This window comes from Protopterus annectens, chromosome 5.part0 (genome assembly GCF_019279795.1).
Source record: "Protopterus annectens isolate FY-2018-M chromosome 5.part0, PAN1.0, whole genome shotgun sequence".
Lineage (NCBI taxonomy): Eukaryota > Metazoa > Chordata > Ceratodontiformes > Protopteridae > Protopterus > Protopterus annectens.
In genome coordinates, this window is record NC_056735.1 from 1,715,770,722 (window position 1) to 1,715,798,381 (window position 27,660).

At 44.4% G+C, this 27,660-nt stretch overlaps 1 protein-coding gene across 1 annotated transcript in view; it reads right to left on the reverse strand.

Annotated features, from left to right (window-relative positions):
* FSTL1 (follistatin like 1) overlaps positions 1 to 27,660 on the reverse strand; it is a 667,434-nt gene that overhangs the window by 197,271 nt on the left and 442,503 nt on the right. The window contains exon 6 of the mRNA XM_044071507.1: positions 25,581 to 25,711. Within this exon, the coding sequence (XP_043927442.1) occupies positions 25,581 to 25,711 (131 nt within the window). The remainder of the gene's footprint in view (positions 1 to 25,580; positions 25,712 to 27,660) is intronic.

Genomic DNA, 27,660 nt, shown 5'->3' on the forward strand with positions numbered 1-27,660 from the left:
ATACCACAGCACATTCCAAATTAAAATTCCCCAACTACGGCAGATGAGAACTTATAATAAGTGGAAATACATGAAAGGCTTGAACAGCCTTAAGAAAAATTTGAAAGGGTGACTTTTAGTCATGCCTCAGGAGTACAGAAGAGTTAAGTTTTGAAACGGGCACTGGGGATGTTGAGACATATAGTGTATTAAGGAGAAGAAGCCATGTGCAAATTTGATTATACTTATTGGACAGAATCGTGTAAGAGTCCTTGGTGAAGTCAACAGGACATAATACTAATACATCCTACTGAGAGCAGATGTAAAGTGGAAATGGGTAGTGCTCCTGGATGCAATACAAACAGAAATTTGTCTTGGATAATTTCTCGAGGGTGGAATATGAAGGAAATACTGTCAAAGTCCTGCTTCTTAAGGGGTTGCTGGGATAAGCTCCATCTCCAGTAATTTCATTGATAATGGAGTCTAGAAGTGATTTATTAATGACTAAAAAATTGGTAAGCAGGGCATTTAGAGCACTGAGACACCTGACCTGTATTTTAGTGGACACAAAAAATAAGCACTGGATTAAACAAACAGAAGAAACTAGATGATAAAATATGGGGGTATGTATGTATGTCAGTTACCAAAGTAAGCTATTACATCTGTGAAACTCACAATGTTTGCATGGATATGCCTGCAAATATTCTTTTATACACTACTTCATGAATAATGTTTCCCAGGGTGGAAAACATACAGTGGGATGCGACTCAGGTGCATGTGAGACCTGGGGGTGTGTCATTTGGTCTTGCCAGACAGGACCGGCCTTTGGTCAGCTGGTGCCCTAGGCAAAAGGTCTCCACAGAGCCCCCCAACACCATCCTGTGCCCCCATCCAGATTTCTGGAAAAGCGCCCCTGCTAGAGTGGTGCCCTAGGTGGCTGCCTAGTTGGCCTATACCTAAGGCTGGCTATGTTGCCAGATTTAAATACATTTTAAATTGGAATTGCAATGATTAATAAGAGAATTGCTAGCAATGCTTTGACGCTCACTAAATTCCTCACATGTCTATGTTATAATGAGCTCATGAATTTGACAAAAAAAAAAAAAATTGGGGATGCGATAGTGAAAATAGTGAAGTTAATGTCAGTAGCCAAAAATATAATTTATTAGGAAGTGTAAATCCAAAACCGAAGAATAAAAAGCATGTCATGCTAAGTGAGAGAGGAAAAAAGGGACAGATGAATTGCAAAAAAAAAAAACTTGGCACAAATTCACTTTTATATGGCTTCCATGGTATAGCTAATCAGCATTTTAGTAATTTAATGGTAATATAATGCATTTTGTTCTACATGACAATTTCATATTTTAGTGAACAAGAAAAATATGGATCTGAAGTAGGCAGACTTCATTTGTCTGCAACCTGTGGGTATCGGATCCGACCACGGATCCGAGCCGGCATTTCAAAAGCTTAGGCTCCGAGCTCCTAGCTCCTCCCTCTACCCATAACCCCTTGCCAAGCCCTGACTGACCCCAGATTTCGTTTGCCGCTTTCAAGTTGCGACGGATTCCTTCAGCTCCTAGTGCAGATAAGTTTTCTGACAGGAAAATTTTGTAAAATTTAACCTTTTAGGATTATTTTAAATAGAAGTGTGTCTGTTAGGCTTTCCTTCCTCTACCTTTTATTTTTTCTTCCCAGGTTTGCGTAGTTTGAGTGGTTTGTGTGTGTTTAGGCCTGTTAGGGCTAGAGTATGTCTGAAGCCCATAAGGCAGTTTTCTAAGTGCACCGAGTGTGGCCATAAGCTGTCCCCGGATGGCCACACTGTGTCATCTTGGGGTTGAACACCTGTCATCTGGTTGCACCATTTGTGCAGGGTTCAACCCCGAGCTTTGAGGGAGCGGAGGTCGAAGCTGGTTCTGGCGGGACTTCTCCCTCCAGATACCGCTTTGGCTTCTGCCCCTTCTACACAGCAAGCAGTTGCTGTGGGCTCTCCTCCACCGGCTGGGACTCAACCTCCCTCTAAGATGCCGGAGGAGAGAGAGTCTTCTAGGGAGAGAGAAAAGGAGAGGCACAGGGAGAGGCACCACAAACGGAGAGCTGAAACCTCTAGTTTGGCTCCTCCATCCAAGCGGGCCTCTCCTGTGCCTTCTAGTTTCCCTCCTCCTCGGCTCCACTCCCCTCGGTTCTCTCCTGGGCCCGAGGAGGAGGAGGCTAGCCCTTCAGCGAGGTCCCCAAGGCGGCTCTCTAGGTCGGCTTCGGTGGCCTCGACTAGATCTACCTTCTCCATGAGTGAAGCAGACATGGACCGGATGATGAGGAAATTCATCCAGGCCCAAATCCAAATGGGAGTGCTCCTAGCCCCCCCCCATCCGGGAGGGGCTTCGACCCCCTTTGGCTCCTTCTCCGACCCACACCATGGGTTCAGAGCTGTCGGCGCCGGGCAGAGTTGGATCCGGGGGTGGGTCAGATCCGATAGGTCGGCGCACCTCGGACCCGTCCCATCCCTTGAGTGCTTCGGGTGCTTCGGACCCGACATCTCGGAGCCGAGGACCGAGCCTCGGATCCGAGGGAGCTGGTGTGTCTTCGGCTCCGTCTAGGTCGGAGCACACCAGTCTCTCGGATCCGACGGTCTCGGCTCCGGCTCCGATCCATGCGTCGGATCCGAGTGGGGGTCGGCTCTCGGGGTTCAGAGAAGCTGGCTCCCCCTCGGCCTTCGACGTAGTGGAAAGGGCACTGTTGAGGACTTCCGGACCCCCGGTCCCTGCCACGGCTCCATCCCGCACTCCCTTGCAGTTGGGCCAGGCTCCCACCAGCCGGTCCCAGGGACAGCCCGCCTCGATGTCCCAAGTAGTTCCCTTGGAACATCCAGCTGCGGAAGAGTACTCCTCGGACAGCCCCCCCGAAGAAGTACCTCGGAAGCGTAAGTGCAAAAGGAGGCACATGGACTCCCCGAGTCCGTTACGAAGACACAGACTTGGATGAAGGGAGGGCTCCCAAGGTCACCGCCTGAAGACGTCTCATTTGGAGACATTATGGAAATGTTGAGGATCAGGGGGGGGTGGTCTGCCCCCAAGGCCTCCTCAGACGAGTCTGTGTTCTTGGAGGCATTCGAGGCGGGCCCATCTACCTCTTGGGTGTCCCCTCCTGCCGACCCTCTGGTGGACCTTATATCCACCAGAGCGTGGAAGGATCCGGACACCGTTGAGCCTGTACCCAAGCATCCTGACCGTATCCTTTCCCCTCCGGCGGACCGCACTCACTGGAGCAAAGGCCCCCCAGTAGATGCCATGATGATGGCTGCAGCCACTAAGAGGGAATTGGCCCAGGAGAGTCCCTCTATGCATCCTCCGGGCAAGGAGTCCCGCTCGATGGATCGCATTGGGAAGCGAGTTTTCAGTTCAGCAACCTTCTCTTTGAGAGCGCTGAACTACATGGCACACGTCATCAGAATGCAGCGGGATTTGATTAAAGAATACGCTGCATCTCCCCCAGAGTCCATGTCGGGTGAGGACAAGCAGGTATACTCCACCCGAATGGCCACTCTTAGAGCAGTTTCTAACACATCTATGCGGCTACTTTCTCACGCTACCGAGGGAGCCGCTAGAGCCAGCGGAGCAGGCCTAGTCATGAGGCGGCAGGCCTGGCTCCGCCACTGTGATTTCGCAGAGCCCTTCAAGGCGACTTTCGCGAATGCCCCCTTTGATGGTTCTGCCTTGTTTGGCAAAACTGTTCGCGAAACATTGGTCCAGAGCGAGAAGGACGGGAAGATGCTGTCTGCCGTCGGAGTCCGCTTCTCAGCTCCCCAGAGGTCCTTCTCGAAGAACCAAAAGGGACAGAAGAAGATGTGGTTCTGGAAGTCGCAGCAGTCCCAACCTGCTCCGGATAACCAGTCCTCCCGTGGCAGAGGAGGACAGGGAGGTCGCCGTCCTAGAGGCAGGGGGGCTCCTAGAAACTTTGGGTCCAGAGAACCTTTCTCTGATAGGCCCACGCAGCAGCCCTGAAGGGTTGCCCGGCTGTCCGTCTCTGGAGGCAGTCGGGGGGTGCTTTTCGAGGCACCTAACTTCTTGGGAGTCCATCACAACAGACAGTTGGGTGCTTCGCGTGATATCCAGAGGTTATACAATTCCCCTGTACAAAGTTCCCAGATCTCGCAGCCTCCCAGATGTACCACCCGACCAAAGGGAGGCAGCAGCTATCGAAATCGGACAGCTGCTAGAAAAAAGAGCTATCCAGTGCGTCCCCCCAGATCAAACCGGGTCAGGGTTTTACTCCAGGTTCTTTTTAATGCCAAAGAAAACGGGGGACTTAAGACCGATCTTAGATCTTTCCCTGCTGAACCTGTCAGTAACCAAACAAAAGTTCCGGATGGTCACCCTTCAATCTATACTCCCCCTCTTGAGGGAGAACGACTGGATGTGCTCCATCGACCTCAAGGACGCGTACTACCACATTCGCATGGACAGACGGTCCAGGAGGTTTCTTCGCTTCCGGCTGGGAGCCAGTCATTTTCAGTTCAGGGTCCTCCCCTTTGGTCTCACCTCAGCCCCCAGGGTGTTCACCAAGGTACTAGCGGTTGTAGCGGCCCACCTGAGGCTCCAGGGATTACAGGTCTTTCCGTACCTGGATGACTGGCTCCTGACGGCATCATCAAGGCATCTTCTGTGCTCAGCCAGGGACTACTTCCTTCGTATAGCCCCAAGGCTGGGCATCACTATCAACTGGGAGAAATCTTTACTGCACCCCACACAAATTATAGATTTCATAGGAGGAAGGCTAAACACCAGGTCAATGCGAGCCTTCCTCACCCCAGACAGAATTTCCAACCTGAAGTGTCATGTCGCAGCGGTCCTGCAACCATTTCCGACAGCAGCTTCGGTCCTGAGGGCCCTAGGTTCGATGGCGGCAGCTATCCCGCTTCTTATTCATGCGCTTACGCATGCGGGTTCTTCAATGGACCCTTCAGGTTCAGTGGTCCCCTCTCTGTTCCTCTCTCAACAGTCCGATAGCGGTCAGCAAAGCATGCAAGGATTCCCTTCTTTGGTGGTTTCGGTCTCCGGAGCCTCTGACAGGGAGACCTTTTTGTGCATTTCCCCGAGCCACAGTGACCACGGACGCTTCTTGCCTCGGGTGGGGGGGCATTCTGCGGGGAAGATTGTCCAAGGCACGTGGAACTCCACAGAGACTTCGTTGCATATAAATGTCCTGGAAATGAGGGCTGTGCTCCTAGCGTTGCAAGCACTTCACAACCTTCTTCCTTCAGGGACTATTGCGATTCAGACAGACAACATGTCGGTAGTCTGGTACATCAACAAACAGGGAGGAACCAGGTCCTATCCCCTTTGTCGAGAGGCCATGAGAGTCTGGGAATGGGCAATTTCCACCAAACGCTTTCTTGTAGCAACGCACATTCCGGGAAAATCCAACATCCTTGCGGACAAACTCAGTCGCACCATTCTTTCTCCTCACGAGTGGTCTCTCAATCCTCAGGTAGTGAAGAAGATTTTTGCCGTTTGGGGGCAACCCTGTTGTGATCTTTGTGCCTCTCACTCAAACGCCAAATGCGACAATTTCTTCGCTCTGCTTCCCCCACCAGGGGAATTCGAGAGATGCGCTGGTGCATGCTTGGCCTCCCGGTCTCCTTTATGCCTACCCTCCACTACCTCTGATGCAGAGGCTTCTGCAGAAAGCCAACAGTTTGGGGAGCAGAATGATTCTCATTGCCCCGTTCTGGCCTCGTCAACCCTGGTTCCCCTTTGTATGGTCTCACAAAGTGAATCCACCCTGGATTCTGGATCCGATCCCGGATCTCATCTCCCACCCTCTGGGAATTCCGGCCCCCAATCTACGCACCCTGAAACTGACAGCTTGGCTGCTCCAGTTCCATCCTTGATTAGGACTCCCGGTATCTCGTCACCGGTCAAGGCCATCCTAGTGGCGGCTCATACACCTTCCACTAGGCAGGTTTATCAGAGTAAATGGAAGAGATTCTCTATTTGGGCGGTCCAGAAAAGTTTGGATCCTTTTTCAGCACCTATGTCGGCAGTGCTGGATTTTTTAACAGACCTCTTTCATCAAGGGGCAAGTTCTTCCACGATTAAGGTACAATTGGCAGCCATCTCTCATTATCACATTGGTCATGAGACAGCTCCCTCATGACGGAAATTGTGCAAAACCTTTCTTAAAGGGATTTTTTGTTGAGGCCTCCAGTCAAAGAGATTGTACCACCTTGGGACCTATCTTTAGTTCTGCAAGCCCTTACTGCTCCTCCCTTCGAGCCTGCAGCTTCTACAGACCTGAAGTACCTTTCCTGGAAGACTGCCTTCTTAGTAGCTATCACTTCAGCCAGAAGAGTGTCTGAACTTCAGGCTCTATCCGTCAAGCCGCCTTACCTTTCCTTCTTTCCAGATAGGGTGTGCCTCAGGACCAATCCATCTTTTCTTCCAAAAGTCTCTTCAGAATCTAATATCAACCAATCAATCAACTTACCTGTGTTTTTTCCCAAGTACTCAAACAAAGGAGAATACAAATTGCATTCCTTGGATGTTCATAGACAATTACGATTTTACATTCACAGAACAGCTGGTCACAGGCAATCAGATCAGCTGTTCGTCTCCTTTGCTAAATTTGCTTTGGGTAAAGCAGTTTCTAAAGTCACACTATCGAGGTGGATTGCTAATTGTATTCTGCAGGCTTATGACACTTCAGGTAGACCTGCTCCTCAGAGGGTTACGGCTCATTCTACTAGGGCAGTCTCCACATCAGCTGCCTTTAAGTCCCGTGTGTCATTGGATGATATCTGCGCGGCAGCCACTTGGGCCTCACCTCATACCTTTATTTCTCATTATAAGGTGGATGTTGTTTCCAGGGGAAGAGCATCCTTTGGCTCAGCGGTGCTCCGGAACATCCTTCCATGACGGCCGCCCAAGGTTCAGGTAGCTGGGGACTCTGTCCCACAGGTTGCAGACAAATGAAGTCTGCCTACTTCAGATTTAGAAGTTATGTACTCACCATAACGTTCCATCTGAGTAGGTGACTTCATTTGGATGCAACCATCCCCCCCTCCATCCCCCTGACCTTTATACAGCGAGTATTTATGCTTTGTTCAAGTACTGTAGTCAGTATTATATAGGCAAACTCAATCTGAGGTCAGTCAGGGCTTGGCAAGGGGTTATGGGTAGAGGGAGGAGCTAGGAGCTCGGAGCCTAAGCTTTTGAAATGCCGGCTCGGATCCGAGGTCGGATCCGATACCCACAGGTTGCATCCAAATGAAGTCACCTACTCAGATGGAACGTTATGGTGAGTACATAACTTCTAATTCAGTAATTTGGACTATGGACTGATCACTATAACTGGGGTTATGAAGCAGTTGGGATGAAGGCTGTACATGGGATAGGATGTGGAATAATGACTAACGTGCCTCTTCAGCCTTTTGACAACATTACCTCATTCACATCTACATACTGTTTGCTGCTTCATGCCTACAGCAGAAGATGTGTGGCCTGCCTTGTCTCATTCAAGTCTATAGTACTGGAAGGGCACACTATACAAAGCACTTATGTGCAGTGTAACTTAACCATGGTGCTGAATTTGCGGCATTCAGTGTTGTGATTAAGCAGTTAAAATGAGAAAACAATTACTTACCACGTATTCGAAAAAGAGCAGTAGACCGCTCAGTTACGCGAAAGTGCACTTATTCGAAAGTGCACTTTCGCGAACTCAGCTTCTACGAACAGATCGCACCACAGTGGAGGACAGCAGGAAAACGTGCTATGTCCTCCACTGTGGTGTGGTAGTTACGAACCTTAGGGTTAGGGCACGGATCATGGTAAGGGGATAGCCCTACTAGCTATCCCCTTACCATGACCCGTGCCCTAACCCTAAGGTCCAGGATCGCACCACAGTGGAGGAAAGGCTATCCTCCACTGTGGTGCGGTAGTCACGGACCTTAGGGCTAGGGTGCAGGTCATGGTAAGGGGATAGCCCTACTAGCTATCCCCTTACCATGACCCGCGCCCTAACCCTAAGGTGCGTAACTACTGCACTAACCATCAGTAGTAGCCCGTTCGCTGAAGCGGGTTTCATGAAAGTGCACTTTTGATTAAGTGCACTTTCGCATAACCAAGGGTCTACTGTGTGAGTTTGAAGAAGTGTATTTTCGAACTTACACAGTAGACCCATATATATATATATATATATATATATATATATATATATATATATATTTTGCTCAGGTGACCGGAGTTCTACTACAGGGTCAGGCACTTGACAGTGCTAGCATGTGTGGGCTGGCACATTCTGATGAGAAATGATGGGCACAGCCAGCCAACCCCTTTGCCATCATCTCACAATGGAAGGACCGTGAAATAGAGGGTCAGCCTTGGTGGTGGGTGTGCAGCCAAAAAGTGAGGACATTGTGATGATACAATTCCTCTCATTAGTTATTAGTCATTAGTGGTTAGATCATTCAAAATGATCTCATTGCAGGTAGACTGGTAATAGCACAAATGATGACTGATGCCTCCTACCACACACAGCTCTTGACTCAAGTGTAATCCTTGGACTGGAGGAATGAATGGGTACTCACATGGAGGGGATACCTGGCATGTACACAGGCAAAAATGAATCTAGGGAAATGATGGCCAGCATACAATATGTAAGAAATGTGAGATTTCATTGACTGAATGACAGTAGGTGTTGATGAGTTAACAGGATGACATATGCCTACTGACTGGAAGGTTTGCTGGACTGACATGACATTTCTTAATGAATGATCATGAAGTGAGACGGCATCCCTCGGTTTTGCTCTGTTAATCTTCTAAGCATTCTCAGAGTTTACATCGTGTTTTTACATTTATTTGTTACAAATAAAAATGTATATGCTGTTAACACTTGACCAAGGTCACTGGGAAAACACTTCAATGAATATTATGAAGTAAAAAACAGGCCAAGAGGTAAATCTTCCGTTGCTGAAGAACAAATAACTGTAAACAAGACAAAACCTTGCAACGGAACGAACCAGGCAAAGTCCAATTCAATAAAGCACAAAAATTAATAGTTCTGTAATTAAACCACGACAAGTCCTCAGGTAAAACAAATAATCCACATTAAAATTTATTAAAAGGTGGTAAGCGCTTTCGCAGTAGAGCTTCTTCAGACCAAATACAAACAAATGAAAATAGCACTCAGTATATACGCACATAAAATTAAGCACTCTGCAATCAACGAACTTCACCAATTAACCTCATCATAAACTTGAACAGATTATAATGAGCTCATGAATTTGACAAAAAAAAAAAATGGGGATGCAATAGTGAAGTTAATGTCAGTAGCCAAAAATATAATTTACTAGGAAGTGTAAATCTAAAACCGAAGAATAAAAAGCATGTCATGTTAAGTGAGAGAAAGTACTACTAAGGTATTTATAGTAAAAAAGCACATACGCAATATATACTAAAAAAACATACAAAACATCGTGCTTAACACAAGCATATAAACATATAAATGTTCTGCCTACATATAACTAAAAATACACCATAAAAAATCATAAGGAAACAATCATTTATGTAATGTCCTTCTCTTTAACAAGGGCTTGATGGAGGCCCTTTCATTTAGCCCTTTTCCTCTATCTGCACAAAGTGTAACGATCCAACAAGTCTCCCTATGCTCAGTATGTATGTTAATGTCACCTTCCCTGGAACTGGGTAGAATAACCTCTTTAACTCTAAAATTAAAAGTATGAGTTGCACCTTGTTCTAAAACATGTTTCGAAAGTGCATTGTGTATGGAAGCTCTCCTTATATGGTATATCTGCTCTCTTATCCTGTCACAAAACACCCTGTTGGTTTTGCCAACATAAAATGATAATAATACATAATAATAATACACTCCGCTAAATAAACCACATGAGGTGTCATACAGTTGGCAGATGCTTTAAAAATGAACTCTCTGTTGAGGTCTGGATGGTAAAAGACCTCAGAAGTGTTAATGAAAGTGCAAAAATTGCAAGTGCCACAGGGTACAGTGTAACCTATAACTGAGGTCATTTATATAGGTTCATAGGTTCATACTAGGCTATCTGCCCTAGGGCATTTATAAGCCTAGCCAGAATGTGTTTGGCTTTTGCCACCCATTTTAAATTTATTTTGCTATGCCCTTTTTCGAGGTTAGTATACTGTGCCTCAGTCTAACAGTGACACAGAAGTGATACCTGGGGTAAACCTACGATCTTCCATCCACTCATCAAGATTCCTCTTGAAGAGAGTCAATGACGGTCTCTGCCTAACCTGGACTGGGATTTTATTCCAGAGTGAAGGGAGCCTCTGGGTTATGAATCTGTCCCTCCAGCATGCCCTATTTATTTCAGTGCTGAGGTTCAAGTCTCTCGAGCGCGTAGCTCGATGGGATTTGGATTTTCTGAGGTGCAGCATGTCCATTAATTCCGGGTTGGACATGGCTTTATACATCAGGCACAGATCGCCTCTGAACAGGCGGTATGCCACTGAGTAGAGCTGGAGTTTCTTTAACCGGGCAGCATATGGCATCTGTTTGAGCCCTTTGATCCTCTTGGTGAGGTACTTTTGGGGTCTTTCCAGTTGCTGCAGGTGTCTGGTAAGGTACATCCCAAAAGGGGCATTGTACTCAATTATGGGCCTAATGAGGGATGAGTAAAGAGGCACGATGACCTCCCTGATCTAGATGTGAATCCCTTCATGATTAGGTGGGCTATATAAAATGTTTTTCTAACCACTTTGGCCACGTGGTTGTCAAATGAGAGATTGCTATCAACTTGGGTTCCCAGGTCCCTAATTACTTCTTCTGTACTTAATGGATTACCACCTATGTGGTAATTTGTGGGCACTTTGTTTTTGCCAAAGGGGATGACTATACACTTTTTGGCATTTAGCTTGAGGCCATGGCTCTGGCACCAGTTGTCTGTTTCTATGAGGCCCTTTTGGAGGATGCTAGTGTCGGCTGGAGAGTCGATTATGGCACCCAGTTTGCAGTCATCTGCGAACTTGGTCAGCCACAGTCCTTCCGTTTTGGCCTGTACCTCCGAGAAATATATACCGGACAAGAGAGGTCCCAGGACTGAGCCTTGTGGTCCACCACTTGTAACTGGTTTGGAGTCTGACATGGCTCCAGCAATTCTAACCATGTGGGTTCTGTCCTTGAGCCAGTTTGCAATCCATCTAGTCACATAGGGGTTTATATTTAAGCTGGTGAGCTTATCTATAATGCCTGAGTGGGGTATTGTATCGAAGGCTTTTGCGAGGTCCAGGTAGGCTGTATGGACCACCTTCCCCTCGTCAATGGCCTTGGTGACTGTTTCAAAGAAATCAACCAGGTTTAAGAGGCAGGATCTGCCCTTAACAAAGCCGAACTGGGTAGGATCTAGTGTCTGTAGGTCCCCAATATCTTTATTTATGAGGTCCATGATGATCCTTTCCATAGCTTTGCAGACCAAGCTAGTCAGGCTTATGGGGCGATAGTTTCCAGGATCCGTTGAGGCACCAGCTTTATGGAGAGGGACCACTGTTGTTGTACGCCACTCTTTGGGCACATATAGGTTCATAGGTTCATAGGTTGGTACTAGGCTATCAGCCCTAGGGCCTATACAAGCCTAGCCATAACAATTCCCTGGCTATTTCTTCCCACATTATTTACTTTCCTGGACCCCTGTCTAGCAGGGCGACTGACGTGATCCCTGGGGTGAATTTCCTTTCTCCCATCCAGTCGTCAAGGTTCCTTTTGAAGAGGTCCAAAGAGGCACTCTGCTTGACATGTATGGGCAATCTATTCCAGAGTCTGGGGAGTCTCTGGGTCAGGAACCTATCCCTCCAGCATGTTTTGTTTATTGTGATGACAAGGTTTAGATCCCTGGAGCGTGTAGCTTTGAGGGATTGGGATTTCTTTAAGTGTAGCATGTCCAACAGCTCTGGGTTTGACATGGCCTTGTATGTTAAGCAGAGATCGCCTCTGAGTAGACGATATGCGACAGAGTATAGCTGGAGTTTTTTAAGGCGGTCAGCGTAGGGCATCTGCTTTAGGCCTGTGATTCTTTTAGTGAGGTATTTCTGAGGCCTGTAGTAAGGCTGAGATTGAACAGTAGTTTTATGTTTGGGTTTAGCTCTTCTTGGAGTTCATGTAGGACGCAACTCGGGACACCGTCTGGTCCCATTGATGCTGTGTTTTTTGCTTTGGAGGGGGTGGCTCTTACCTGAGCATCTGAGATGTCAGGGGGGCAGCACTCTACTGGGATAGATATTTGCCCTTTTGGTGGGGGGGGAGTTTGCGCTGAACCTGTCAGCTAGGATGTTGGCAATGTCTGTGGGCTCGGTGTATTTTTTGTCATTTTGGACTAATTCTGAGCATATCTGGGAATTACCACCCAGGTTCCTAACATAACTAAAGAAAGCCTTGTGATTATCCTTAGTGTCCTGTGCAATTTTTCTCTCGAAGCTGGCCTTAGACAATTTTATGAGTGCCTGTAGTTTTTTGCTAATACTGATCAGTGATGCCTTCCCTTTTTGGGATTTTACTCTATCATTTAGTAGCTTCCTCCTTCTATTGTATAGTTTGTTTATGGCTGGGGTCCACCAGACAGGACGTCTGCCTTTGGAGGATTTTGTCTTGGTTTTCTTTGGGATCGCATGATCCATGCATTCCTGAAGGTGTTCATAGAATGCATTTATAAAGGATTCTGCAGTCTGGGCCGTATTTTCCACAGGCCCGGGGGCTTTGAAGGATTCCACCTCGGTTTTGAGGAGTGTGAAATTTGCTTTAGAGAAGTTTTTCACTGTGGTTTTCTGGGCAGGGGGTGGGGTCGGGATGTGAATACCCAGTGAGATTAGTTTATGGTCTGATCTTACCAGTGAGGGATACACTTCTGGTCTGGAGCATAGAGTCCCCATGTTGGTGATGATCAGGTCCAGTATGTTTTCCCCTCTTGTGGGAGTGGTAACAAGTTGTTCCATAGCATTTGAGTTTATAAATTCTAGGAACCTTTGGGCTAGGGTGTTGGAGCTAGAGTAATGCTCCCAGTCTATGTTTGGGTAGTTGAAGTCACCCAATATAATGGTGCTTGGAGAGACCTTCATATTTTCCAGTGTTCTCAGGAAGGCTGAGTGGGGTTCCTGGGTTTGGGAGGGTGGTCTGTAGCAGGCTATAAACTGGAAGGCAGTTTTACCCACTGTTAGTTGCACATGGATAGTCTCTGATGCTTCGTGCTTTGCCACCAACCTGGAGGTGTGGGTATCTTTGATGAATATCGATACTCCCCCTCCTTTTGTGGTTCGGTCCAAGTTTTGGGGCCGAAAAGCATGGTATGAGGTATAAAGTACAGTTTTGTACCTACCATAAATGTAGATGTCCGATAGGTATGCATCTGCAGTCCTAACATATGGGTTGTCCTGCCTCAGGCAGCCCTTCGGTCGGCCGGATTCCAAAGTCTGGGTCTGGCCTCGGCTGATGTCGCACTTCACCCGACGTCATAGCTGCTGTTTATTGGGTATAAAGGCATCAGCCGACGCCATTTTCCTCAGTGTTTCTTGCCCCAGATGCCCTCTAGGAAGGCTAAATTTGGATAAATGCAAATAATTCCAAACAGTAGAGAGCAAACAATATAAAAAAAAAAAATATATATATATATATATACATATATACAAACAAATACACCATAATAGATTCCCCCAGCTAGCTAAAAGAGGGGTAAATACCCTAGGAATACCACAGAGGGGAAGGAGGGTGGGTAATCCTGACTGCAGATGCATACCTATCGGACATCTACATTTATGGTAGGTACAAAACTGTACTATGTCCTTCAAGGATGCATCTGCAGTCCTAACATATGGGTAGAATACCATAGCCAAACTGGGGGAGGAGGCACTAAGATAAAGATGGTGTAGTTAAGATCCCTTGCAATTCAGCAGTTGCAAAACCTGCTCGGGGTCTAGAATATAAGGGAAGATTATAATGCTTGGCAAATGTATGCACGGAGCTCCAAGTAGCAGCTTCTAAAATGTCTTTGGTAGCCACTCCTCGTAGGAAAGCTGTAGTGGTGGCTGTAGCTCTTGTGGAATGAGGTCTGATATTTTCAGGAGTTGTCTTTCCATGAAAAGAGTAGCAAAATCAAATGCAATTTCCTATCCATTTTGAGATTGTCTGTTTTGAAATTGCTTTTCCTTGCATTCCTGTTGCATATGCTACCAGAAGCTGGTCAGTTTTTCTGCTGGTCTTAGTTCTGTCCAGATAGTAGCGTAATTGTCTGTGCACATCCAAGGTATTTAGCAGTCTTTCCCCCCTGTTCTGTGGGCTGGGGAAGAATGTAGATAAATGAATCGCTTGGTTCAATGATACTCTGGAGACCACTTTTGGCATAAAGGTAGGGTTAGTTCTCAGAGAGACTCTGTCCTGATGGAAGATAAGGAAGGGTTGTACTGCCATTAATGCCTGTAACTCAGATACCCTTCTTGCTGAAGTGATTGCTAGCAGGAAAGCAGTTTTCCAAGACAAGAACTGTAATTCTGCTGTTGCTGCTGGTTCAAAAGGAGGAAGTGTTAACTTTTCCAGCACAAAGTTGAGATCCCATGTAGGTAAAGGTGGTTTCCTTGGAGGTTTTACATTTTTGATTCCTCTCAAGAACTGCCTGAGAAGAGGATGAGAGAAGACAGGAGGATCCATGTTGTATTCTGCTGAAATTGCTGATGCATGAATCTTAATGGAGGAGTAAGACAGGCCATTGTGGAACAGTTCTGCTAAGTATTCCAGGATGTGTGCTATGTTTGCCAATGAGACATTTTCTCCCTTTGCTGCACTCCAAATGAGGTATCTTTTCCACTTGGCTGAATAAGTCTTCCTTGTGGAAGGTCTGCGTGCCTCCAGGATAATGTCCTTAACCCTCTGGGATAAACCTGGGTTATTTTGTTTTATGCAATATTCCAAGCAGCTAGCTGTAGTGTTTTCAAGTTTGGATGTAGGATCTTGTAGTTGTCCTGTGTTAGAAGTAAGGGACATAGAGGTAGAGGCCATGCGTGTGTCCGAGACATGCTTCTCAGTAGCGGTACCAATGTTGCCTCGGCCAGTCTGGAGCTATCAGGATTACCCTTGGCTGATCCTCTCTGATCTTCAGTAGAACTTTGTACATCAAGGGAAGAGGTGGAAATGCATATGCTGTCAGGTTTTTCCAGCTGAAGGAAAGGGAGTCCACCCTCCAAGCAAGTGGGTGATATGCTCTTGTGCAGAATTTCTTCAATTGGTGGTTGTGTGGGGAGGCGAACAGGTCTATCTCTGGTAGTCCCCATTTCTTTGTTATGGCTTTGAAGATATCTGGATGCAGCATCCATTCGTGAGCATCCGTGGTAGTTCTGCTTAAGGTGTCTGCTAGAGAATTTTCTTTTCCTGGTACAAATCTGGCCTGAAGTTGAATGTTGAGATTCAGGGCCACATTCCACAGGTCCATTGCCATCCGGCATAGAGGATATGAATGTGTACCTCCCTGTTTGTTGATGTACCACATGACTGTGGTATTGTCGGTCCTTATCAGCAGATGACCCTGTTGAAGGAGTGGTCTGAATGCCTGGATCGCATGTTTCACTGCCAGCATCTCCTTTAGATTTATGTGTAGACTCAGCTGGTCTTGGGTCCATAAGCCTTGAATACAGTTGTTCACCGTGCGTGCCCCCCATCCTAGGTCTGAGGCGTCCGTGGTGATGGTCTGGCTTGGATGAGGTTTGTAGAAAGGCAAGCCTCTGTTCCACTGACAGGCCTGAGCCCACCACTGTGCTTGTGTTGAGACCATACATTCCTTAGGTACCATTGTAGCTTTCTCATATGCAGCCTGGCATGTGGAACCAATATTATGCATGATGCCATGTAGCCCAGGACTTGCAGGACTTTCCTTGCAGTAAGCCGAGTTTGTGTTGTTAATGTCATGAAGTAGGCTGGTAGTTGCTTTTGTTTTTCTTCTGTGAGAAAAGCCATCTGAGTTGATGTATCCAGTTCTGCACCCAAGAATGTTATCCTTTGGGATGGTACTAGTCTTGACTTTTGCATGTTGACTGTGTATCCCAAGGCTTGCAACAGTTGTATGACATTTTCCAAATCTTTTGTTAATTTTGCCTTGTTGTCCGCTTGTATTAGGCAGTCGTCCAGGTATGAGTAAATTTGAATTCCCTGAAGCCTGCAATGAGCAATTACTGATGCCAGGCATTTCGTGAATACTCTGGGCGCAGTAGATAAGCCAAAGGCAATGCTGAGAATTGATAATGCTCTGATCCTGCAAGAAATCTGAGGTGTCTTCTGCAATCTGGTCGTATAGGGACGTGCAGGTATGCCTCCTTGAGATCTAGAGTCACCAGCCAAGACTCCTTGCCCAGCATGGGAAGAAGCTGCTGGAGGGTCAGCATTTTGAATTTTGGAACAATGAGGTATGTGTTCAGTGCGGACAAGTCTAGAATAGGTCTCCATTGATTTTCTTTTCTTGGTACAAGGAAAAGCCTGGAGTAAATCCCTTGGCCTTGTTCCATAGGTGGTACCTCTTCTATAGCTCTCATCCTTAGTAAGTTGTTGACTTGTCTTAGAGCGTCTGCTTTTTGGGTTGGTGGTAGGTTTGGCATTCCTCTCTTTTTTGGCAGAGTGTGGAAGTGAAACCTGTAGCCCTTGTCTATTGTTTGTAAAGTCCATTTGTCTCCTGTAATGTAATGCCAGTTGTCGGAGAATAAGGCTAGCTTTCCGCCCAAGGGTGCTTCCAGTTGTTCCCTGGTAGGCGGAACTAGAGCCAAGTCATTGTGTCTGCCCTGTGGAAGTGGTTGTAGTTGAATCTGTGGCAGTATTTCTCTGGTTGGTAGGTTGCCACTGACGCCCCCTGTAGGCACCCCTAGATTGACCTCTGCCTCTGGGGCGTCTATTTCTACCTCTCTGCGCTCTGGAGTTGTCTGGAAAGGACCAATTCTTCGAAGGCCAATTTCGGCTAAACCTCGGAGGTTGGACCTGTAAGAAATCCTTTACTGTTTGGACAGATTTTGCTTTTTCTTCCACCTTCTTTAGAACCTCCTGTGCAGGGGAGCCAAACAAACTTTGTTTCTCCATGGGAGCATCTAGGAGTTTTGACTTAACATGGTCTGGTAAGGATTGTTCTTTTAACCAGGCATGCCTTCGAATCACTGTTCCAGTCATAGCTGATCTAAAGGAAGCCTCCAGTGCATCATAGCCACATTTTAAGGAATGGTTACTGACCTGCTGAGAGTTATGTACCAAATCCTGAAGGGACTTGCGATCTAAAGGTTCAGGAGAAGGCAGTTTTTTGTTTATCTGGTCTAACAAAAATTCCTGGTACTGAATCATGTGAAATTGACAGTTCAAGGCCCTGGCCGAAAGAGTAGCAGAAGTATAAACCTTTTTACCCCATCTCTCTAATGCTCTAGATTCCCTTTCAGAGGGAAGAGGGTTTTTGGCAGAGGCAGCTGCCACACCTTTAGGGCCCTGTGAAATGGTTTCAGGGTCTGCAACAGGAGCCTTATACAAATGGTAATGTGTGTCCAGGACCCTGTAATATCTGTCTGGCTTGGCAGGGGCCGAAGGAAGAGAATCAGGGGCAGTACAGGCATCATTATATGCATCATCAACAACTGTTAGTACTGGCGGAATGGCTAAAGGCCTATGCTGTGGTAAGTGTAAAAAGGTCCTAAGCCTTTTCCTTGAATCTGAAAAATCCTGGCCCTGCCATTGGAAGTGTTCCCTCATAGCATGCAAAGTTTCCCCAAAGGAAAATTCTTCAGGAGGAGAAGCAGAAGGAATGGAGTCTTCTGCATCAGAATCCTCATAAGGAGAATATGGGCCTTCGTGAGGGTCTGAAATGTCTGAGTCATCCGAGGAATAATCTGTAGAGACAGGTTCGGGGGGGTTCAGTCCTAGGCCTCTTGTCTGGAGGGGGCTGAGAGGCCCTGTCTGGGTGAGGTTGGGATCCCCTGATCAAAGAAATGAGATCCTCAGCCAGGCTGAGCATTTGGAAACTAGGGGTAGGCCTATGTGAAGGAATTTTAGCAGGTAAGGCCTTAGAAGATTTAGCTGCTTTAGCCCTGGCAAAAGCCTTGATAGACATAGAAGCAGGGGGTCTAGCAGCCCCACGTGCAGGGGTAGATATGTCTAAAGGAATAGTGTCTGACAAATCCTGGGTGCCTGCTTCTGTAGCAGTAAATTCAGTAGCAGATTCAGCCATGCTCTGTGAGGCCTCGGCTATCGGAGGCATGCTTTCGGCCGAAGGAAGAACCGGGGGCTCGGTTTCAGCCGAAACCGAGACACTCGCGGTTGTCCTAACCATGGTTTCAGCCGAAACCACGGGCCGCGAGTGTCGGTCCTTTTCCTTGTGCTTTTTAGCTAATTGAGTAGTCGGAGCCTCCGACGGCATTTTGTATGCAAAAGCGGAACCAAAAAACTCCTCTGCAAACTCCGACCGACGTCTAAGTGTCCGTCGGTTGAAGGAAGCACAGGCTAGACAAGCTGATACGTCATGGTCTGGGCCTAGGCAAGGAAGGCAGTAAGAGTGGAAATCCTTATGAGGTATTTGTTTCCCACAAGTTAAACAATTATTTACTTTGTCTGACATCGGCTGAGGCAAGAAAGAGTCCCCAACGGGGTACTTAGCTTTTTAGAAGTCTTCGGTAGTAGAAATCTCGATCTGACCGACCGGCACTTGCGAACAGCTTCTGCTTCGGGCACCGTGCGGCAAGAAAGACTGAGGAAAATGGCGTCGGCTGATGCCTTTATACCCAATAAACAGCAGCTATGACGTCGGGTGAAGTGCGACATCAGCCGAGGCCAGACCCAGACTTTGGAATCCGGCCGACCGAAGGGCTGCCTGAGGCAGGACAACCCATATGTTAGGACTGCAGATGCATCCTTGAAGGACATCCTGGTAGTGATGGGGTGCTCTCGAGAGCCCTAAACCAGGTTTCTGTTACTGCACAGATATCGATGTTCTCCATGCTAAGGAGAGTTTTGAGTGCGTGCATCTTGAGGTTTAGACTTCTGGCGTTGAGTAGCATTACTTTTAGTTTCTTATCCCCTGTGATACCTATGGAGGTGGGTTTGTCTTTTGAGCCTTGCCTAAAAAAGGCACTATGGGGGTAGCAAGAGCCTTTGCCAAAATTCGAAAGCCCAGGGGTGACAGGTGCAAGCCGTCCCTAGCGAAGCATCGTGGCTTGTCGAGCATATCATCCCAAGCTGACAGGCATTGGATCCCCTTTGAATGACACCAGTACTTAAGCCAATTGTTGAAATTGATCATCTTGTCTTCATATTGTGGCATCATTCTTGGTGAGGGTAAGATGCTACTCAAGGTCAGGACCTCTATCATAGCACAAAAGCCTCCTTAAATTCTTATGGTTTTTAAATCTAAACCTAGGTGCATCACCTACAGTCCTGCCAATCTCATCATCAACTTGTAAAATCGGCCAATGCTATAAAAATAAATTAGTGACCTCTCTGTGGTCGCTGGTGAAAAACAGGGGAGTTCTAACACCATCAATGTTGGGAGTATTGCCAGGAACAACACCATCCTCCAAAGGAGGCGCAAAATATGGACGTGCTGTGGTTGACCTCAGATGTGGGGGAAGGCCCAGAATCTCTGATTCATAACATCTCAACACATGTATTAACATCAGAAGAGAGTAGTGCTCTTTGTAAGGGCCTAAATTTTATACCAACACGCAGGAGTAAGATGTCTGATACCATTTTAGATTTGAAAGTCTTTTGCAGGAATATTATGTTACGTGTGATTTATGGTGATTCTGAACAAGGAGCCACATCCAGCAGTGAGGTTGGGCATCAGCCCACCTTAAAGAAGCTGAGTAGTTTCATTCCCAGTAATCACCCTTTGGTGGAGGCATGTCTGAAGCTTACTGAGGAAGATGTTTACCGTTTCTATGATAATCGACATAATCATAGGATGAGATGTAATCTCACATATGTAGAGAGGTTAGCCCTGAATAATTTACAACGCAATAATTTAATTTCATAGTAATTCGCCCAGCAGATAAAGGTGGGCTTATAGTTGTTATGGACAAGTCACATTACTATCAGTCCATGAGTTTAATGTTAAGTGATAGTAGTTTCTATCTCAAGATTTTGATTGAAGATGTACATAGAGTGATTTGAACAGTGGGCAGAGACATTTCTGATATTTTTTCGGCCCATCTCATCACTGAAGAGGTCTTTTCTTTTTTGAAAGTAGCTAACCCGTTAATTCCACTAATACAGGGATTGCCAAAGATTCACAAACATCTTACTGACCCACCCATGAGACCTATTGTGGCAGGAGGAGGGTGGGTCACTGAGCCCCTTTCTATTTATGTTGAGAAGTTTTTGCGATCTATTATTAGTTTGAACAAAACAGTTCTAAGAGATTCTAAACAGTTTTTACTGGATTTATATGAATGCACCAAGAATGTTTTTGATGTTAGTGATGTTATTTTTGTAACCTTTGACGTTCAATCTTTATTCACTATGATTCCTAATGAGTTAGGCATCCAGTACGTGCATGAATATTTATCATTACACAGTGATTATACTCTGAAACAGATAAAGCTGATCTGTTTTCTCTTAGAGACTGTCCTTGACAATAATATTTTTACTTTCAGTGATGAGATGTTTTTACAAAAACATGGCATAGCTATGGGCACATCATGTGCCAATAGCTACGCCAATATGTTCCTTGCCCACTGGGAGATCAACAATTTGTTTCCCACTCCAGGTTACAAGGAATATGTGCTTTTTTTATCAGTGTTTTGTCGATGATTTGTTTCGGTTACAGTGAGGGCCATTAGAGAAGTTGATAAACTTCCATGACACTATGAACAGCTTGATTGATTGTATTAAATTCACCTTCAATTGGTCCTATTCCCGTATTCAGTTTTTAGATCTATACACTGAGAAGCTAGACAAGCAAATAATCAATACAGGTATTTTTCGTAAGACTTGTCATAGGAATGCTTTTCTTTTTAGGTCTAGTATGCACCCTGGTTATATTTTTAGAAATCTAATTAGAGGACAAGGAATGAGGGCCTCTAGCTTAAACCCATCCAGTGACTGTTTTGAAAATGAGATCACTGGTTTGAAGAAAAAGTTGTTAGCAAGGGAATATAGCATCAATGAGATTTGGAGATTATTGTCTGACCTTGAACATCTGAGGTCAACCACAGCACGTCCATATTTTGGGCCTCCTTTGGAGGATGGTGTTGTTCCTGGCAATACTTCCAACATTGATGGTGTTAGAATACTCCTGTTTTTCACCAGCGACCACAGAAAGGTCACTAATTTATTTTTACAGCATTAGCCGATTTTACAAGTTCATGATGAGATTGGCAGGATTGTAGGTGATACACCTAGGTTTACATTTAAAAACCATAAGAATTTAAGGAGGCTTCTGTGCTATGATAGAGGTCCTATAAAAATGACCTCAGTTATAGGTTACACTGTACCCTGTGGCACTTGCAATTTTTGCACTTTAATTAACACTTTCTGAGGTCTTTTACCATCCAGACCTCAACAGAGAGTTCATTTCTAAAGCATCTGCCAACTGTATGACCCCTCATGTGGTTTATTTAGCGGAGTGTATTACCTGTAGTTCATTTTATGTTGGCAAAACCAACAGGGTGTTTCGTGACAGGATAAGACAGCACATATACCATATAAGGAGAGGTTCCATACACAATGCACTTTCGAAACATGTTTTAGAACAAGGTGCAACTCATACTTTTAATTTTAGAGTCATAGAGGTTATTCTACCCAGTTCCAGGGAAGGTGACATTAACATACAGACTTGTTGGATCCTAACACTTTGTGCAGATAGAGGAAAAGGGCTAAATGAAAGGGCCTCCATCAAGCCCTTGTTAAAGAGAAGGAGATTACATAAATGATTGTTTCCTTATGATTTTTTATGGTGTATTTTTAGTTATATGTAGGCAGAACATTTATATGTTTATATGCTTGTGTTAGGCACAATGTTTTGTATGTTTTTTTAGTATATATTGCGTATGTGCTTTTTTACTATAAATACCTTAGCAGTACTTTCTCTCACTTAACATGACATGCTTTTTATTCTTCGGTTTTAGATTTACACTTCCTTGTAAATTATATTTTTGGCTACTGACATTAACTTAATATATATATATATATATATATAGAGAGAGAGATAGAGAGATGTGTGTTTGTGTGTGAAAACACTGAACATTCACAATGCTGATCATCAAAACAACAATCATTTTAGATCTTTAAAATTAATTATTTTGCAGGGGGCATGCCCTCTGCACCCAACACTATGTGGTTATTCTCTCAATGCTCCATGATTGCACAACTGTGGGATTACGCCAAATTCTCTTACCCCACTGCACCCCGATTCTAGACAAAATGCTGGCAGCAAAAACTCCATTGAAAATGACATTTGCTCATACGAGTGTTCACTGTTACTTAATGCCTGAAAAAATGTGTGCTCATTCATCTGTTTAATGCTGTAAGCTAATGCTGTAAAATATAGCCTCCTTTCTTGGGAAAATAAGCAGTATTTAAATATAAGGTGTACCATGTGCAGCAGAGTTTTCTGCCAAGTATACTGCCCCTTTAAGAGCCTATCACGACAGTAAAGATTTTGTGCTTAGAAGGCAGCATCCTTCACTGTGGGCAGCCTTAGTAATTAACTTTAATAGCAGGTGTCTGTAGCAAGCTGGTGCTAAGTGTCAAACACTAGTGTACATAAACAAAGCTGCCATTATGATGTTTTTATAAAGCAAGGCCAACTCTTCTAGAATTACAGTGAAGATTCATAAGGCAAGCTACCCATGACTGACAGTGGTATGGGAAATATCTGGATTAATAACAATCCTCCGTCAAGTCTGAGTTAACTCCTTAGCAACAGTTTCTTTTTGAAATCCCCACCCCACCAACTGATCAGCGCTAGCAAATTAGCAGTTTTCAGTCAGATGAGCCTAAGCCACAAAAAAAAAAAAAAAAAAAAAAAAAAAAATTCATACTTACAAAAAAACGTTAGGAAAGTAAGTGGCACTCCGAATACAGTTACTCTACTAGAAGGTAAACATGACAAACAAGAGAAGGCCATTTACCACACTGAATTAACATATTATTGCCATGCAAATGTCACAGGTTCAGATCTCTTGTACTTCACTGGAGGAACAACAAAGCAGGGCATGGCAGATGTTAAAAAATTACTTTTATGAATGTCAGTGGGAGTCACGCTTTTACTGTAACAGTCCACATGGCATGGGTATAAGTGTTAAGTATACTGAGGATTGAGTGATGGGTTGAGGGTCTGTGATATACCAAAAGGAAGGTAAAACAAATCAAGGAGAAGAATCCCATGGCACAGCAGAACAAGTCTGCATATTCAGCACCATATTCCACAGTCTTATATTTGTACAAAACGTAAAAACAAAAAGACACGCTAAAAAGAGACACGTTTAATCCACAAATGTTAGCACGTGTCTCTTTTTTAGCGTCTTTTTGTTTTTATGTTTTTTAGAAGTCATTTAATTTATCTAGTTAGTTTTCCAGTCTTATGTTTGCCTGTATGTGTCACCCACCAGTCAAAAATCCTCTCTAGAAAGTTTTACAACAGGAGAGATTGGGCCCAAGACACTGTGCAAATGAAACAGGAAAGAATTCCTTTATTAGTGGCATATAAAGTCAACAGGAGAGATTTTAACATGGGTCAGCTTCTCATAATCTACTCACTAAATCTTCAGTAAAGCAAGAGAGACTGTAATCAAGTACTGTAGTGTCTGTACTTTATCCATATCTATCACATACTACAAAAGAGGCCAATGTGCAATAAAACAAACAAAAGGCTGCAGAAACATTGAGTTTTTGTAGGAAATCAATCTGCATTCTCACATCTCCATATTTAATCATGACTATGAGATTACTGCATCTTGGTGAAGAGGGAAGAGTTGTAATCCCCTCTTCCCCAAACATTACTACTTTGGACTTGTTAAAATTATGCACAAGAGGCATTTAATGGCTGCAGGTGGGCTTGTCCTTCTGCAAAAATCTCTTTGAGATGACAGTAAACATATTTATCTGAACTGCTACATTTGTAGCCGTTTGACAAGTTATTTACATCATGATCAATTCAAGCCTCCACGAATGTTGTTTTTATGAAGAGGGTGAATAAGCTTGTCTGCACTGAAGTCATTTTCATTAACTTCAATCAGATCCTACATAAGCCAGAAAAATACAAAACTGGTGATGAACATCAATTAGAAAGGACCCTCTGAATGAAGAAAGTTACCCCAATACACTGAGGGATAGTACACATTAAGCAGGCAGTGAACACCATATCATAGTTTTCCTAACAGGGGATTAATGACCTGCTGGACTGAACGTTTCTTCAATCGGTTGCTTTTTCAGACCAACTAAACTTGTTCTGCTTCTCATCTATGATTCTTGTGTCTTTCTTGTTTTGGAACTTACTTTTTGCTTGCATCAGTCTAGTTTGCCTGTACCTTTTTGTTTGTGCAACACCCCTGACATGCAGTGATATAATTCTGTCAGCTAGTCTTCTCCTTGAACAGAGAAATGTATCTGTCTCTCTTCTCCTCTACTAAAGCCACTGTAAAGGTCTTTTGTCATGCTTTCAACTCAGGCAGTATACATCAGGGCTAAAACCCTTACCCCACTTTCCTTATATCAGGTACCGGTACACAAACAGCAGGATAACTTTCTGCCTCATTCTTAACGAAAACAATAAAATCATCTCTCTTGACTTTCTGAAAATAAGAGGCCAGCATTTCCTTTCACTGATAGAGAGCATAAGGAATAAGGCCAGTTGAAATTTCTACGCAATATCTAATTAATTACAAAAGCACTATGTTTAGCATTCCAGATAAAAGCATCATGCATTTTTTGTACATAAAATATTAAATAAATAACCAATACCCATACCTTTCAACCTCTTAGCACAAGAAAACAGGACAAAGCCTAAAATAATGGGGTGGGGAGGGAGGCAAAGACTCAATAAATAGGGACAGAATTTAAATACTACCCTTATAAAAAAAGGTTTTGTGTTAACATGCATTTTTCTGAATGGTATGAAGTCTTAAACCCATGTCTGTCATTACTTAGTGACTTCAGTCCTCAGTGACTTGCCAGAAAATCACAAATTATTTGAAGAATTGACAAAAATATGAGGCACAAATCTGGACATTCTGGGAAAATCTGAGCAGCTGAGAGGTAAGTCAGTACTGCACTGCAAACTAACACTTCAGGTAGTCCATGTTTCTATTTTGAGATCAGCTCACTGCCCAGCCTCTGCTATATCAAAATAACTGATTATGTAAAACTGAGCCCTTTTCTGTTTTATCACATAACTAAATGAATCAATGCGAACTAAAGAAAAAGTTGATATTTATACTTAGTATAATATTCCTATAACATCCAGTTATCAGAAATGTGTATGACTGTATACTTTACAAGGCACAGCTTTGCCGCACTATGTTTGGGTTCACATTATCATTATGTGGAACACATATTGAACTAAGCAGTGCCCCTTAATACTACAGCCAATGACCTTTTCAAAGGCGACGTATGAAGCTGCTTACCATAAAATATTTCTCCAAGATTTCAGTGTAGTTGTTGCCCTTGGAAAACCATCCATCTGGAATGATTTCTGTCTCTAGCCACTGGATAAGTCTGTGACGCAACTCATCACGGTCTGCCTGGTAGCACACAACTATAGGAAGAGAAATAGTCCTTTTTCATTATTTAGGAACAGCACCTTTCTTTGATAACCATTTATTTTTTAACAGTGACATTTGCTTTGTAGGTCTATCAGAATATACTTTTTCTCCTTTGTTTAACAAGTTAACCAAGACAACAGATTGAGTGTTTTGGATGGTTCTATTCACGTACAAAACTTGACATGAAAAATGTTTACATCTTAGCAAAATGGAACCTTACTTATTAAAAACATGTTATTCTACAACCTGGACAAATCTGCGATATACTGTAACTCAAATACATTCTGCTGATACTCTTACTAGAGCAGCTCTTAACTGCTTTAAATCTCTTAGCAGGATGTACTGTATTGCACTATTTCAGCTTATCAACCTCCCTTCTTTTTTGTCTCTCTCTCTCTCTGTAAACAATTTAATTTTTAATTTGCATGCTTTACATTGTGCAGCATGTGTTCAGTCACAATGTGCACCAAGACTGCAGTCACAATGTGCACCATGATTGCAGTCACAATGTGCACCATGATTGCAGTCACAATGTGCACCACGATTGCAGTTACAAAGGTGCTGTGCCAAGTCACAGGCATCAGTGCTGAAACAGCAGATTTTTTAATCTGTACTTTCCCTGGCCATGAACTTACATCTCTCTCCCTGCCAAAGTGTCTGGGCTATTGTCCAGACTGGAAGCATTCCTGGTGAAGGGGATGGGTCCACGACCCAGAGAACTGTCTACTAAACCCTGCTGGGTATCAGACAAGTTAACTCTGGCTGTATCACCATCTCCTGATGCAACACTGAGACATTTAGTGATACTAGTCTTACCCCTCTCATGGCAGTCTGGTCTGTGTACCACCAAGACATGGGCTGCAATGATGGGCACTTGATGTGTGCTTGTTTCTACATGTTTGAACCCCCACTATCGTTGGGAGCACTGCCTAGTGTGGCATCTTGCTTTTCAAGACTTAACCATATGCTCCTGGTGTAATATACCTGGCATCTGAAAGGAGTCACTGAGACTCTGGACTGGCTGCCCCCCCCCCCCCCCCCCAGATTGCTGAACTGTCATCACTAGCTTATGCCTACCCTCCTTGGTCAACTTCTTCAGCATGTTGGATATCTAATTGATCCAGGGACATCTGGGTGATGGTCAGGACTGTATGCCTTTGTGGCAAAAAAGTTGAATTACATTTCCCATCAGGGCACCCCTATCCTTTTACAATGCTGCACTAAGGCTACAAAATATACATTCATTAGTGTAAAAAATAAAGCCAAAGTATGCTTTATTCTACCTCTCTGGAGAAATTCTTTACTAAACTGAATACCAGTGAATAGCTTGTTATAACTGTTTTAAATGACAGTTTAGTGCATGATTTGCCTCTGCCCCACTAGGCAGAAATAACCCCAATCACAACCCACAGTTCTCAGTCCGTTGTTTCCCAAAACAGGGATAACCAGTTCAGAAACATTTCCTAAAAACCAACCATCTTGACTTGAGAAAACTATCAAAGTCAGGATGCTTTTTTTCTGGAAAATAATAACTCTTTCACATCAAAGTATTACAACATTCTGTGAGATTATTATTATTATTATGCCACAGAAATGCAGACTTTAAACTGGATAACCAAAACCTTGGAAACATCAAGGACGTTTGACAGCCATACTCCCAGTTAAGGTTATCTGATTTCTCAACGAAAGAAACTTGGAACTTCATAAAGTACAGGCTACTTACAGTATTGGCATCTTACAATGCAAATTTAACTGCCACACAACACAAATCTGTAGATGATGCAGAAAGTCAGACACCGTGCACTGGGCTGCTTAAACTGCCACAAAATACAAATCTGTAGATGATGTAGGAAGTCAGATACCATGCACTGGGCTGCGTAAACTGCCACAAAGTACAAATCTCTAGATGATGTAGGAAGTCAGATACCGTGCATTGGGCTGC